Genomic DNA, 16,287 nt, shown 5'->3' on the forward strand with positions numbered 1-16,287 from the left:
CCTCTGTTCACAACCTTAATTTCTATATTTTCTTCTAATAATGTAAAGCAGCAAACTGGTTAGAATGGAGAAAAAGAAAAATGGATTTCAACACCTCTCCTTTCCTGGGTCTTTAATCCTAGCATCTACTCAGATCGGACTGAAAAGGTAGGTGTCTTTCCGCTTCAGAGAGCCCTCTCCCCTACCCGCTCGATGCTGCCGGTGGAAGCCGAGGTACAGGTTCTCTCCAGGAAAACAACGTACCCCAAGAGAATACAATGTACGCACCATATTACACAGAGAGAGACTTCAAGGCTCGAAGTTAAAACACGTGATGACTCGGCACATCTGGCATAAAAAGAGTCTTCTGAGAACAAAGTCCCACCAGAAACATTAGCAGCATTACAGATTCTCCTTTAAATACTAGTTAGTAATCTTTTAATTTCAGGTCAAACATTTGTGACCATGGAACATTTTGGTTCCAGCGTTGCTTGAAGTTGCACTTGGGTAATGGTTAACTATAACCATAGGTAACCGCTGGCGGTGGGGGAATGATGAGAAGAGAGACAGAATGTGTGTGCACGTGAGGCTTTGAGTGGCTGCAAAACTCTTGTTCCTTCATCTCTTACCTTTTTTTTTTTTTTGACACATAGTTTCGCTGTTGTTGTCCAAGCTGGAGTGCAATGGCACGATCTCAGCTCACCGCAACCTCCACCTCCCAGGTTCAAGCGATTCTCCTGCCTCAGCCTCCTGAGTAGCTGGGATTATACACATGCACCACTGCACCTGGCTAATTTTGTATTTTTAGTAGAGATGGGGTTTCTCCATGTTGGTCAGGCTGGTCTCGAACTCCTGACCTCAGGTGATCCGCCCACCTCGGCCTCCCAAAGTTCTGGGATTACAAGCGTGAGCCGTGGCGCCCGGCCCTGTTTCTTCATTACTAAACTATCCGCCACCCTTTCTAGATCTGAGATCAAAACGATTGATGAGGTCAGTCCTAGGTGATCTAGGACTGCTGAAATATGTACTAGCATCCCAGAAAACTCAAACCATTCTTTTATCTTTTCCGATAGGGACTCTCAAGAGGACTCATCGTGGCTCCCTGAGAACTCCTCATTCACCATTTCTCACCAGTTGCACATGACTGTCAAGGAAGACAGTCAGTTCTCCATCTGAAATGCCAGAATTGTGACAGCGAAAGTCATTTGCCCAGAAAGGTCATCACCTCAGGCCAGCAATGGGATGAAGGCGTGGAGAATGCCACAAAGGCAGGGCCAGCCCCAGATGTCTTTATAGGAGGGAAAAGGATACACAGAAAAAGCAGGCCCCGGCCATGTCGCGGCTCTCACCAGCACGGTGATCCCTTGCTCTTTGCACAGCATGGCCACTGCTCCTAGGAAGATACTCAGCAGCACCCAGAAGGTGGAAGAATACATTCCCTCCTTGTTACCTGCCAATTAAGAGAAATGATCAGTGCAAAAGTCATGGAATGCAGCTCAGTTTTTTAGCATCAGGAACTAAAATTCTAAGCAAATACCTTAAACAACCATAACTTAAAAACAGGGTTTGGGCTTCAGACAGCACTTCTCTGTGGGCAAGAGTGCATTACACAATACCTTCTAAATGGTACATATGTCCCCTCTCAAAGCTCTCCCAAGGAGGTGCCCAGGGCCTTTGGGAGGCACCGTCATGAAGCCCTGGCCACAAAGGCACCTCATGCCAGAGTCCCCACGCAGCAGGTACCTCGTTCCCAACCTACCAATCACCTGCGAGACCATTCTGATGAATCTTTTTGAGAACTCCCACTGAGACTGCAAACAGTCCATCTGGTTTCAAGATGCCCCCAGTGGTCACTGCTGCTGCCATGATGGAGCTGCTGGGAAAGCCTCTGGGAATCTCCATTCCTCCTGGAACAGGAGTTCGGGCCCTCTGGACACCAGGTGGCTTAGAATGGATCTTCTCTGCTCCCTGTGTGGAACAGCTCCAACCTCTACCAAAGGGTGCATGGCCACTGACAGAGCTGGCGCCTATCTAGCACCTGGGGCAGGTAAAGACACAGACCAGGCTGGGCTGCCAATCTGCACGGGGGCTCGAGCACCAACAGGAAGCCAAAACATCCCCAGACGTGTGAACACTGTAAGAAGCTGGGCTAGGCGGCAGCTCGAGTAACCACCGCTGGTCCCTAAGTGGCCTTCTGGGAGCAGGGTCTGGCTGTACACTGTCTGGTCAGTGGTGTGTGCAATTTGGGGGCCAGAACAAAACTGCTAGGGAGGAGAGGGAAGCTGCATGGATACTCCTCTGTTGCGAAGCCCTCATTCTTCATCTAAATAAATAAGCCAACATATAAAAAAGACGTCGGTATCAAGTGGGACAAAAGCAAACTTTCTTGGAGAATCCAATTGTTAGCTCGCCTGGCATTACTCGGTTCAATTCTACTTACAACTAGAACTCCCAGTCTGAATGCCTATGGCTCTATGTAAGCATCTAAATGCCAGCTGTGCCACTCACTGTGTGACACTGGGCAAGTGACTTTCACGGTCTCAAGGAACTCACCTATAACGTGGGGGCAACGTTACTGACCTCAGGATATATTTGAAAGGAAAAAATTACATAGGAACACCTGGTCATTTTTGTTAAACATTCATAAAGAATGCTTGCAAATGCAAAATATATCTCTATGACAACACATAAGAAATTGACTAGTTTCTGAGAAGTTCTAAAATGAAGAATTGGGGTAGAGGAGGAAGAAAGTTTACTTTTAGTCTTACTTTTCATTATGTAACCTTCAGTACCCTTTACATTATCTTAACCATGTGCATGTATTAAAAAACTATGTTAAAAACTAAACATGTTAAAAATCACTTGGTATAATGCTGGGACTAGAGAAATCATTTAATTAATGTTTGTGGCACTTGGGTCAGTCAAACCTGATCAGCTTAGAGGGAGATGCAATTTCCAATGGTGTTTTGATGCAGTAGTCAAGGGGGTGGCTGATAAGCCAAAATCTGCCAGACAACTGGATCGTGTAAAAAATACACCGTGAGCTCATTAAACTGCCTGCTGGGGAAATTAACAAGTGTTTGTGTGTGTCCTGCAGACCCTGCATGGAGGGACAGAAAAATACTTGTGAATACTTGAGATAGAATCAGTAACACCCCAGGATGGAAGGCCTTCCTGTCCCAAAAACAGTCAGTGCGTTCTGGCTTGGGGGTGGGAGGCGCTCCTTTTTTTCTTTTCTTTTTTTTTTTTAAGGCGGAGTCTCGTTCTGTTGCCCAAGCTGGAGTGCAGTGGCGTGATGTCGGCTCACCGCAAGCTCCGCCTCCCAGGTTTATACCATTCTCCTGCCTCAGCCTCCTGAGTAGCTGGGACTACAGGCGCCCGCCACCACGCTCGGCTAATTTTTTGTATTTTTAGTAGAGACGGGGTTTCACCACGCTGGCCGGGATGGTCTCGATCTCCTGACCTCGTGATCTGCCCACCTCGGCCTCCCAAAGCACTGGGATTACAGGCGTGAGCCATTGCACCCGGCTGGGAGGTGCTCTTAACCTCAAATGCTCTACATTGGGGTTGAGACCCTGTCAAGATGAGAAGGCCTGTCCCCAGCTGGGCCCCTGGCTCTCAATAAAGCATGAGCAGGACTAACTCCTGATGTGCCCAACACCTGCAGCCAGCAGGACCAGCTACACAGCTGGGCTGCTAGGACAGCCTCCTCACTCCCACACAGGCTTCAGTGGCAGCAGAGACTCTGGCCCTTTCAGCTTTCTGGGGGAAGAATCTGTGTATCAAATTTCTAGATTTAAAATACAAACAAATGGAATAGCTATTATACAAAAAGTTGACTTGGCCATTATAGTTGAGGCACTTAATTAAAAGCTTTTCACAAGGCCAACTGATAGACAGGAAAGCCTCTTAACTGAGATCCCATTGTCTCATAAAACACAATGAACATTCTTTTTTCTTTTTTTTTGAGATGGAGTATTGTCCTGTCACCCAGGCTGGAATGCAATGGCACGATCTCACCTCACTGCAACCTCTGCCTCCCAGGTTCAAGAAACTCTCCTGCCTCAGCCTCCCGAGTAGCTGAGACTACAGGTGCACGCTACCATGCCTGGGTAATTTTTGTATTTTTAGTAGAGACGGGATTTCACCATGTTGGCCAGTCTGGTCCCGAACTCCTGACCTTGTGATCCACCTGCCTAGGCCTCCAAAGTGCTGGGATTACAGGCATGAGTCACTGAGCCCGGCCTGAACATTCTTGTTTTATGCCTTCCAATTATCTCTTTTGCCTTCAGGATAATGGTTCCTCTTCTGACTGTGGCTTTAAAGGCCTTGCTGAAGTGGCCACCACGGGCCCTCTCCAGCCCCTCCCAGCACACACTCACTCCAGGCCCACCACCACTGCCCACTTGCAGGTTCTCACCTGGGTGTGCTTACTGAGTTCCCTTGGGGCAGAACAGTCCTGGAGGAATCCTGCCCAATCAATAAAGCTGTTAAATGTCACTTATGCTGTGAAATGCCAAACCCCGCCCTCTCAGGCAGGTCTCTCTGCAATTCACTTGTTTTCTTGCTCAGTTAAAAGAGCAAACACCCCTGCTGTATGCACACCTGACTGCCCTGTGAGCAGGTGAGCCCCGTTCACCTCTCCATGTCCCGACTGCCCCTGTGAACAGGTGAGCCCGTTCACCTCTCCATGTCCCGACTGCCCCTGTGAGCAGGTGAGCCCGTTCACCTCTCCATGTCCCGACTGCCCCTGTGAGCAGGTGAGCCCCGTTCACCTCTCCATGTCCCGACTGCCCCTGTGAGCAGGTGAGCCCCGTTCACCTCTCCATGTCCCGACTGCCCCTGTGAGCAGGTGAGCCCGTTCACCTCTCCATGTCCCTGACTGCCCCCCAGATTAGGTTAGGCCCAGTTGTGTTGCTCTAAACTGCCCTGATCACAGTCTATCAAAACATTCCTCACGGAGTTTATCGCCAGCACTTGATTTTCTGTCATTCCCGAGTCAAGGTTCTCTCCACCTTGGCATTAATCACATGTGGGCTGCTTACTTTTTTTGGAGGGGGGTTGCCCTGTGCATCACAGGATGTTTAGCAGTACCCCCAGCTTCTACCCATCAGAGGCCAGTGGCACCACCCCGCACAGCTCCCCTCAGTGGTGACAAACAAAAATGTCACAGATATTGTCAAATGTGAGTAGGGGCGTGGGGAGGGCAGGAAATCCCTCCCAGTTGAGAACCATTGCCCTAAACCAGTGCTACTCACAGGTGTGTGGTTCACGAACCTGCACCTGGATCTTGTTAGACTCAGGCCCCAGATGAATCAAAAATTGAGGATGGGAACCAGTAATCAGCCTTTAACAAGCTTTCCAGGTGGCTCTGATGCTCCCTAAAGGCAGGGTGCACCCCCTTGAGAGTAAGCCTGCTCACGGCTGGACGGCTGGCACCACGCCTGGCTCGTAGGAGCAACTAAAAATTATTCTGACTGAATCAGCAGGCCCGACTGACTCCGGAAGGGCAGAACATGTTCAGTAAGTGAAGTGACTATCTACTGTCTATCAAAAGGGGTGCAATAAGCTTTGAGCTCCCGACAACTCATGGAAACGGAGGGGTCAACACTGCTTCTTAGAGGCTGTGCATCATCTCTCCTGCAAGGATGGAAATGCAGGAGTCCCTTCCAAGATGCTTCCAGCAGGGGGCCACCTGGTCTTGACTTGAGGAACTTCAGTGATGGGGATTAATTTTCAAACCACAACCCGTTTCATTTTTAAACTCTGGGTTGCTAGATTATTGTAAATGCTGAGCCCAAGCCAGACTCCCTAAACTTTAGGCCTTAGCTGTGCCCTCGGGCAGCGCTGCTCCAAGTTGTTCAGGAGGCGTGGAGCCTAGAAGCCAGGCTCCCTCCACTGAAAACCATTATACATGAGTATTCTTAGATCCATCAAGCAAAGTAAGGATCATTTTATTTGCAGAAAGTAATTACTTTCTATGTATCTAATGCCAAAAGATCACAATAAGGAGCCACAACAACAACAAAACCCTTTCAAATTACACGCAATTCCAACTTGAGCACTTACGGATTTATTGTTTCACGTGGGCATTTGCTAGCACTCATTGGCAGATAAGTATTGGCAGGCACTAAAGCTTTTAAAAAAATTACAGCCAAAATAACCCAAAAGTTAACAGATTGATGAATTATTTTAGGCTATGATTTGGGGAAAGGGCCACAAGCTTTAGGGGGAGAGCACAGCGTCCAGCTTACAAGTTCATGCCAGAACCTGAGAAGTCCAGGCCTTCCGCCATGTCATGAGAGATGGGGGGCTTTGTCCACTCAGTCTCAGGGTACAGCCCCTCTTCCCATGACACATTTTCCTGAGTCTGGGTCAAACTACCTTTAGGATTTTCTCCTATTAGCAGTTTATTTGCAAACAAAACTTTTAATTATAAATGACCTGATTAATTACCATGGGATCTCATCCAGAGATAAACAGGGCAAGAGACCCCGGGCCCCCGCTGGCCACTCTAGACCCAGCATGAGGAGACAGTGCCATGGCTGGGCTCCATCCATTGTTTTCAAGTTGACTAGGCGCTCGGCTCCATGGCTCACTAGAAACCAAATGGGCACCCTCCACCCCACCCCATCCCACCAACCCGTTACCTGAATTGGGTTTTTGTAGGCTTCTCTCACTCTCAGAATGTGTTGGTACTTCTCAACTAAACATAACACATTCCCCAATGTAATAGTCTCTGTTCTTAATTTCAAAAGCAAGTTCCTTGATTTTACATTTCTGCCTAGAAAAAACGAATTATCTTGTATCTTTACTTGACTGTAACATAGATTAATTTTCCTCCATGGACCGGGAGGCCTTTGAAAAGGAAAACATTTCCAGTTCCTTCATTAAAAATGCCCAAAAGACGGCTCTTGAAAGCACCCTATTAACACAAAGCTAAATTATGACACAGACAGGAAAGTGATGGGCTCCTCTAGAATTCCTCTAGATAAGAATTCTAGATATTCCTCTTATCTAGAATTTAAAATGGCTTTCTCCTTATAAGGCTAAACCAGAGACTTACTTGAAAACAGAAAAATAACAACTAGAAAACACAGCCTTCAGGTTTACTGATAACCTTCTCCCTAATCTCACCTCATAATTTCACCACATTCCCAAACTCTAAACCCCACCTCTCCCGTCCTCTACTGCAATTCTGACAGAAGAGTCCTATTGTTTTTCCTTAGACTTCCGATTTTGCTTCAAACACACCCAGCATGAAAAGATATGAAAGATGAAGGTAATGTTTCTTTGCTGAAGAAGTGTCTTCAGTCTCAGCAATTATTAAATATTACGTATCACTTCTCAAAACTGTGGCAATTTCAGATCAAAGGCAAAAGCTCAATGGTCAGAGATAAACCTAGTGAGCACCACATTCTAGACCTGCCACAGTCCAAGAAAGTAATAATTACAGCTAACGAGTGCTTGAAATGTATCTAGACCCAGGTGGGATGTATTGTTAGTGTGGCATACACACCCGGTTTTGGAAGCTTAGTATGAAAAAAAGATGAGAACATATTTTCATATTTTTATATTGATTACATGTTGAAATTATAATTTTGATATATCAAGGCAAATAAAATATATTATTAAAATCCATCTCACCTGTTTCTTTTTAAAACATGGCTACCTCAAAGTTTTCAATTCCATGTATGGCTCCTGTTGTATTTCTATCGCATGGCAGTGTCTAGACCATGTGATCAAAGACCCAGCTCACAGGTGACATAGTGTGGACATTACTATGTTTGTATCCAGCTCTGTCCTTGAAAACTCAGAAAATATGAAATGAGTTTGCCTATGTAAATCCAACTCTTTCTCCAATCCCTACCAGATTCGTCACTTGACAATTTTTGGTGTTTTTTTTTTTTTGTTTTGAGACAAGGTCTCATTCTTTTGCCCAGGCTGGAGTACAGTAACGTGATCACGACTTACTGGAGCCTTGACCTTCCAGGCTCAAGCAATCCTCCGGCCTCAGCCTCCCAAGTAGCTGGGACCACAAGCACATGCCATCAGGCCTGGCTGATTTTTTAAAAATTTTTATTTTTGTAGAGAAAGGGGGTCTTACTATGTTGCCCAAGCTGGTCTCAAACTCCTGTGCTCAAGTGATCCTCCCCACCTTGACCTCTCCAAGTGCTGGGATTACAGGTGTGAGCCACTGTGCCCAGCTGCCACTCAGTATTTTATCCAGAGTCATAAGACGAAGCATGCACACAACTTTGAGTTCCCCAGAATCTAAATTGGAAAGCTAAATATTTTAAAACCATTTCATAGAAATGAAAGGGGTCCTCTTTATATATATGCAGTATATATGTGCATGAATGATAAACCAAGGCCAGCCCATACAGCGATGACAAAATGTTTCCAGTTTTGGAGGTGAACAAAAAAGGCCTTACAAAAATTCAAGTGAAAAACTAGCTCTGAGTATTTAGATGGCCCAGACTAGTGGACTTCGGGAAATATGACCTGCTCCACCAAAGTCTGGCCCACATAATTCCCCAAATTAAGATTTATTTTAAGCCTTAGTTTGTGAAGGTGACTAATGCTAATAATTATCAACATATAATCTAGTGGAATTTAGACTCTGTGCTTTTGTGACTATGTTCTTACACAGTAACAAATGCAAACCATTATTTTATTTCCAAGTTTGAGCATTTTAATAAGACAACTGAGACAGGTAACAGTAGTCTACCTTGCATATAGGGGGCACTCGATAAGTATCTGTTGAATCAATAAATAGTTTCATTTATTTCTACGTCTATCAGAGTCTTACTATATTACATTTTTCTTGCAATTACGATATGTGATTTAATACCCAAAAGTTAATCATTTGCTAAGCGTGGACAAATACTGCCAGAATTCAGGTCTTTTCACTTTTAATCTTTGAACCCCTTCACACTGGAAGAATCGTCATCATTAAGATATTCTTCTTTAAAATAAATAAATAAAAATTACATAAGAAATATTTAAAAACCATGGAGAAAATCAATAATTTTCATTTTAAATTTAGAAGTAACTGTTAAAAACAGTACAAATAAATTCTGAGTGGCAGATGTCACCTTCAGCACAGCTGCGCTTATATTTTTATTCAGAACCATCTTCCCCAGATTTAAAATTCTAACTTGTACAAGGCTCTAGGTAAGCATCTGAGGACATCACTCTTCCCCAGCATTCTCTGTCTCCTCTCCATCAAGATTGTTAAATTTTAAGTACCAATGACCCAGGAGAGGATGGGAAAAAAACAAAAACCATTTGGACACCATGCTGCCTCTCTCATCCTTTAAGAAGACAACTTGCTCTAGGATAATTATGCAGCATTAGCAAACATCAATAGTTTATGATCCAGAATTGACTAGAGACGTGCCTAGGCAATGTTCTTCTTGTTTCAGTATATTGTCTCTAGCATCTAAGAGAATTCACTCACTTGGGTAAATGGAGGCAAAGGCTAATGGAGTGAAGGGAGCACAGGGAAAAAAATGCAATGACAGAAAGACACTTGTCAGTGCTAACACCCACAAGTGCCAGCAGATGTGATCCATTTAATGAAGCATGTGCCTCGGACTTGGCACTCCTTTCCAGTGGGAAGATCTCCTTTCAGAAAAAGCATCGCATTATACAAGTTACCCCTCTCCACCACTCTATGCCTGGCATCTCTGCCGCTCGAAAACTGGCACGTCATGTTGTGTGTGGGAACCACGCCACCCCGACAGGTGGCCGCGACTCTCTCTCTGCCAGAGCAACACAATGAGCATCAGATTCACGTTCCAAAAGCTGGAACGACCGAGCCGTGCTTCTATGCACAGAATGAAAGAAGTCAGGCTTGCTGCTCTAAAACATGGGTCCATTTGGGGGAAAATCAAGCAATGAAGGAACCAAAGAAACAAGGAAAAGAGAATCTGCACGACTCCCACCGTCAGAATGCAGTCAGCAATGGCCCCAAATCTAAAACCAAGTCTCCTATCGGACATGGGTTAGCCAACTGCCCTATTTTGTAAGCAGTGTGATTCTAAGTCAAAGAAAAACAGGTGTCTTTAATCAGAATGAAAATACGAGGGAATGTATCCCAAGAGTAAGAGTTATCCCATTTTAGTGCCTGAACTATACAGCTTAAGGTGAACTATATAGCTATAGAACTATACAGCTTAAGGGAAGCTATACAGCTTAAGAACAATGGAGATTTGAGATCCTGCCTTTGATATTATGAATAAGAATTTAGAACTTAAAATGATTGTTCTAGGTATATAGAAAATCCATCTCCCTCTGGAAAAGACTCTCTTCTCCCCACTATAAATGAGATTAAATTTCTCCTTTTGGTCTTAACTCCCATGAAACAAGTATTTTAAGGTATTAGTTTGGAAACAAAATTGTTTTGGCTATTCTAGCGAGTTTAATGTGCAGAGATGATCTGTTTCCAATCTGAAATACCAGGCTTTAAGAGAGATGTAAATACAAGATGCCTCATTGTAAGAGTAACACTTTTTGTTTTGGGCATTCAGAAGTAATACCCAGTGTGCCATTGATTTCATCTGACTTAGTGTTTTGTTTTGTTTTGTTTTTTAAGAAAATGCATGCTTCCTTTATAAGGACACCTAGTTTTAAAAAATTCTGTTGCAAAGATCTTGCTAGACATTCTATTTATGCACCAAAAAAAAAAAAAAAAAAAAAAAAAAGGGGCAGAGTCCCAGAAATGTGAGTATATTTTTCATTTTCTGAAAATACTAGGATTCCAGAGATTAGGACAGGATTGCTTGTGAATAAACTCAAGCAGTTAAAAATTGTCCACAGCTTTATAATAAAGATATCCCATCCATAAAAAAAGTTAATAATGTTACCAAAAAAATACATTCTCTGAAAGAACTTATTAACTAGTTGAATCATTAATTTCACAGTACTTAATTTTTTGTTCCCTTATAAAATAATATTAAATTTGTTCCTCTGATATTAGGCCTTTCTTTGAATTTATGTTCAGATCCCAAAAGTACAAAGACCAGGGTTACTTTAAACCTGAAATTTAAACATTAAATGGCATTATTATTTGTATCTCAATAAATAATGGACTTGTCTACCACAAAAGAGTTAGTTTTTGTTCTCTGCTGAACATTTATAGACACAGGCACTTGGAACAACAAATCACCACTGCAATGACAATAAATACATGTGTTTACCACTCGGCTTTTTGTACAATTTGTACTGACTAGATAGGGTAAAATAAAAACATGGCTGGAGGCTGAGGCAGGAGAATCGCTTGAACCTGGGAGGCAGAGGTTGCAGTGAGCTAAGATTGTGCCACTGCATTCCAGCCTGGGCGACAAGAGCAAAACTCCATCTCAAACAACAACAACAACAACAACAACAACAACAACAAACCACAGAAAACAAACAAAAAAACCAATGCTGGGCACGGTGGCTCAGGCCATAACCCCAGCACTTTGGGAGGCTGAGGTGGGTGGATCCCTTGAGGTCAGGAGTTCAAGACCAGCCTGGCCAACATGGCGAAACCCCGTCTTTACTAAAAACACAAAAATTAGCTGGGCATGGTGGCGGGTGACTGTAGTCCCAGCTACTTGGGAGGCTGAGGCAGGAGAATCACTTGAACTTGGGAGGCAGAGGTTGCAGTGAGCTGAGATTGCACCACTGCACTCCAACCTGGGCAACAGAGCAAGACTTGGTCTCAAAATAAATAAGTAAATAAACATGTGACTGTTTGAGGTATCTCAAACTCCAAAGGAACAGAGCTCTTGATCCAAATGAAAATATATATACACCTGAATTTTCATTAGGATCAAGAGCTCTGTTTTGTTGTACTGAAAGAAATTTAATAGAAGATGAAGGAAATAAGTAGAATAAAGGCCATGGCCTCCCATTCTGCATAAACACACCATGAAAAGAAAGGATCCTTACTGAGTGCCTGCTATGAGGGGTACAGGAAGGAAAAAGTCAACAGGAAAGGAAGGAGAACCAGAATATTCTGCTCTGTAGACATTCTGAATCACAGCAGCTTTATTTTAATCAAAATATACTGGAGTTACGGTAAGCCCCTCAGGGGCATGAACTTTGTTGTTCTAGTCTTTGTATCCCCAGCACTGGAAACCGGACCTGGTACAAGAAACACCCTTAAAGTTTGATTAACTATTGGTGATGGAATGAATGACTAAAATCAATAAGCCTTTCTACTATTTTAGAACAGAATCAGTAACCACGGCTTTTCATGAACATGTTAACCAGAATTATTTTTGCATATGGGACTCTTACTGCTTCTTCTCCGTAAAGGTATTATTAATTTGTAGAAAGTTTTCTCCTCCTAAAAAAGACTCTTAAGCACCCTACGAACTTAATTGAGCATTAACATGATGATGTTCAAGGATTATTCCAAAGAGTTGTCATCTATCAACAAAGAAGCACATTCTAAGCATGTTTAAAAAGGAATATGGAAAATCAGAAACAGAAAAGTTGCTAAAAACAGTGCCTCTGCTAAGAGACTAGGAGAGGCTCCAGCAGACTTCATTAGCCCTGGTTCTGGGGTTGATCAGACAAAGGGAACTTTGGGAGTTGTGAGGAGGAGGAGAGAGATGGGCTGGCAGCGTGAGGGGCTGTTCTGATGTCGCCGGGCCAGGGAACGAGGTGGGTGGGGCTGGGCATCCAGTCCTGAGGTCCTGAAGTGACAGAGGGTGGGTCTCAGAGCACAGAACCTTGTTGGGGAGGGGTCAGAGACCTGCTCACATGTGGGACACAGGGGACTCCCCCAAGTAAGCTGGTCACCGTGTGTCTAAGGCCCTCTCTCAAGAATCCAGGCAGCTCTGCGCCTCCAGGCCTGCGATGGAATTGAGGCAGAATCCGATCACTCCGGCGGAAGTCTGGAAGCCATGAGTGGGAATGGAAAATAGCAGTGAAAGCCAATTCCAAATGATGGAAACTGCAGCTCGAGGATGGGTATTTTAAACTGTCCACTTTACACTGCCGAGAAAAACTGTGATGATCCGTAAATCAAAGCCTGCCAGGGCAGGTGGGCAGCATGAGGGGACAGGAAGGACACAAAATGCAGGATGAACAATCAGTTTCGGGGTCAAGACACCAAGGCCTGGATGAGCATAAGATGCAAACTACTGTCGTTTTGTATTTTCCAAAGACCCAGTAAGCTGTTGGTGCCTGCAAAGGCCCAGAGACCGGTCTGGAGGCGACTCCATCGGCTCCATTTAAATCAGCGCTTTCCTTTTCCTCAAGAGGGTTCATGTTAACAAGAGAACAGATCCCATGAAGAAGGGGCAGCTTGCAGACAAGAGGTCAAGAGAAAGCATTCTTCAAAGGTTTCCCAGTCCACCCATCCGTCTTTTAACTGCCCCAAGTAACTTCAACCAAGTCAAAATCTAGTCATCTTAAAAAGGTTTCTACGGAAGCCACATCTACCACTGCTATCAGTTTGCAAATGCAAAAACGCCCGGGTTAACACTCTCAAAAACATCTACAAACTTAACATTAAAGTCCTCGTAATTTCTTTCCAATTTTAAAATAAACATTATAAATGCTAAAAAAATGTTACTGGACAAAAAAGAAAGGTCATGTTGGTACTTACAGTTAATATATTTATGTCAGTATTGAAATATACTTCGCCTATTTCTCGTAAGTCAAAGTGTTAACTAACTGAACAGCCACCACACATTTCAGTACCTTTAACTTTGGTATTGGTTTCTTGCCAAAAGCTTTATAAAAAAAAGTATCTTTTGTATGGATACTTGGAAATAATTTTATAATTTACAAATGTATCCAAAATATACATGTAATATATACTAATATACAAATTTGTGAATTAAAACGGAGAAAAGGTTAGTAAAAGCTTCCAGAAAAAGGATACAAAATATCTAGCCTTTTCACTTTTCTGTGAGAATACTCCATTAAAGGAGGCCAATACATGTATCTGTTCACCTGAGGGAAGAGTGTTTTGTATCATGATAGCTTTTTCATTATTTCACAAGAGCAATCTTTAGAAGTAGTGACAGGTTCCATCATATCTACTAAATGATGTCCCCCACAAGTTAAATCTATCAAGATTTAGTACTTTCCTCAAAAATCACTTTGATGTCTTTGAAATCCATTCAGAATAGGGAGTAGTGACTTTAAGCGAAGATATGTTAAAATTATGTTAAAATCAATAAAATGGCACTTTCAGAAACTTTAGAGTTGTCTTTGAGAAAAGTCACAACTCCTTTTTTTTCTTTTCTTTTCTTTTTTTTTTTTTTTTTTTTGAGACGGAGTCTCGCTCTGCTGCCCAGGCTGGAGTACAGTGGCCGGATCTCGGCTCACTGCAAGCTCCGCCTCCCGGGTTCACGCCATTCTCCTGCCTCAGCCTCCCGAGTAGCTGGGACTACAGGCGCCCGCCACCTCGCCCGGCTAGGTTTTTGTATTTTTTAGTAAAGACGGGGTTTCACTGGGTTAGCCAGGATGGTCTTGATCTCCTGACCTCGTGATCCGCCCATCTCGGCCTCCCAAAGTGCTGGGATTACAGGCTTGGGCCATCGCGCCCGGCCCTCCTTTTTTTTTTTTGGAGAAAGAGTCTCGCTCTGTCACCCAGGCTGGAGTGCAGTGGCGCAATCTCGGCTCACTGCAACCTCAGCCTCCTGGGTTCAAGCGATTCTCCTGCCTCAGCCTCCCGAGTAGCTAGGACTACAGGCACACACCACCATGCCTGGCTAATTTTTGTACTTGTAGTAGAGACGGGGTTTCACTATGTTGGCCAGGCTGGTCTCGAACTCCTGACCTCAAGTGATCTGCCTACCTCGGCCTCCCTATGTGCTGGGATTACAGGCGTGAGCCACCGTGCTGGGCCCACAACTCCTAATTTTTAATTTTCTTCAGGAAAAATATGATTTCTGATAAACTGTTATCATCTGTATCTGTAAATTCAGATTTAATTGCCAACTTTTGAAAAGGAAGAACCATTATCTGTAGTGAATGTTAACAGTCAGGCAGTGAAGGCACCCCTCCCTCCCAGTCCTGTTCCTGATTCACTGTCTCATGAAGAGCCACATGATGGTACTGAATTCATTATGGGGCAAGCCGATGCAATCTCGCCAGGTCTCTGGCGGCTGCATGTCTCTTGGGAGATTTATAATCATCACAGGTGGGGAAACCCCCACCCCAGGAAGAGACTGAAGTGCATTATCGCTAAGTTACAGGAAGAAAAGTCACCACCACTATTCTCAATACTTGAAGCTGTTCTGCTCAGCTGTCCTCAAACTCTCTAATGTATCAGAAAACTGACAAGCGATGGGAAGAAGTGGTGGTTTTATCCAGGCATGATAAAGTAATAATAATAAAAGGGGGTGAGTGTGGTTGTGTGTACCCATGCCCTGAGTGGGCACTGGCACAAGCTAGGGCCACTGGGGTCACTTTTCTGCTGCACCTTAGTGCAGTCGCAGGTGCTCCAAGACAGGGCCTGAGCCTGGGTTCAGACTGGACAGGATGGGATGAAGAAGGGACAGTGTATGAAAAATCTCCCTGGCTCTTTCCAAGCCACCTTTGGAAGCTGTGGAAGGATAGCTGGGCAATAAATACCTAGAACATCAAAACAGGAAAGGCTGTCCTGGAATCATTCGCAATCCTATAATTTTGCAGGAAATAAAATAGCACAACTCAATCCTGCTGCTGCTTCTGCTCTTGGTCTCAATACCCAATAGGACAGGCCACAGTGTGAACACCAATGTCAGAGCTTTGCATTATGGCAACAGCGATGGCGCAAACAGACATACATATCTAAAGAGAGTTTATGCATCCTCTGGTCCACCTCCCCTCAGAGTGACACACTCATATAGATGGATTCTTTCCCACCTGTTAAGACACTGCTCAACAGGACAAAAACATGAAGAAGGTGGAAAATTAAGAAGGCAAACGGAATGCTTACTTTCTCTAAATGCTTTACAGTAGCCAAGGAAAGACAACAAGAAGAACAGGGCACACAGGAGGTCTGCACGGCCGACAACACCAGCAACCTTAAAAGAGGGGGAAGAAAACAAAGAATTACATAAAACACATTTAAGCAAATCCTAAACTTAGGAGACACATAAATTTTTTTTTTTTTTTTTTTTTGAGACAGGGTCGCACACTGCCACCCAGGCTGGAGTGCAGTGGTGTGATCTTGGCTCACTGTAGCCTCAAACTCCCTGGGCTCAAGCAATTCTTCCATCTCAGCCTCCTGAGTAGCTGGAGCACAGGCGCACATGACCACAGCTGGTTAATGTTTTTATTTTTTTGTAGAGGCGGGGTTTCACCATGTTG

The 16,287-nt window shown here is 44.1% G+C and overlaps 1 protein-coding gene across 5 annotated transcripts in view; it reads right to left on the reverse strand.

The window, feature by feature from the left end:
• Positions 1-16,287, reverse strand: part of TMTC4 (transmembrane O-mannosyltransferase targeting cadherins 4) — a 70,126-nt gene that overhangs the window by 35,799 nt on the left and 18,040 nt on the right. For all 5 annotated transcript variants that reach the window (XM_007960791.3, XM_007960797.3, XM_073014475.1 and 2 more), the window contains 2 exons: positions 15,914-16,001; positions 1,329-1,429 (listed from right to left, as the gene is read on the reverse strand). In XM_007960791.3, coding sequence (XP_007958982.2) covers positions 1,329-1,429; positions 15,914-16,001 — 189 coding nt within the window. The remainder of the gene's footprint in view (positions 1-1,328; positions 1,430-15,913; positions 16,002-16,287) is intronic.

This window comes from Chlorocebus sabaeus, chromosome 3 (genome assembly GCF_047675955.1).
Source record: "Chlorocebus sabaeus isolate Y175 chromosome 3, mChlSab1.0.hap1, whole genome shotgun sequence".
Taxonomy (NCBI): domain Eukaryota; kingdom Metazoa; phylum Chordata; class Mammalia; order Primates; family Cercopithecidae; genus Chlorocebus; species Chlorocebus sabaeus.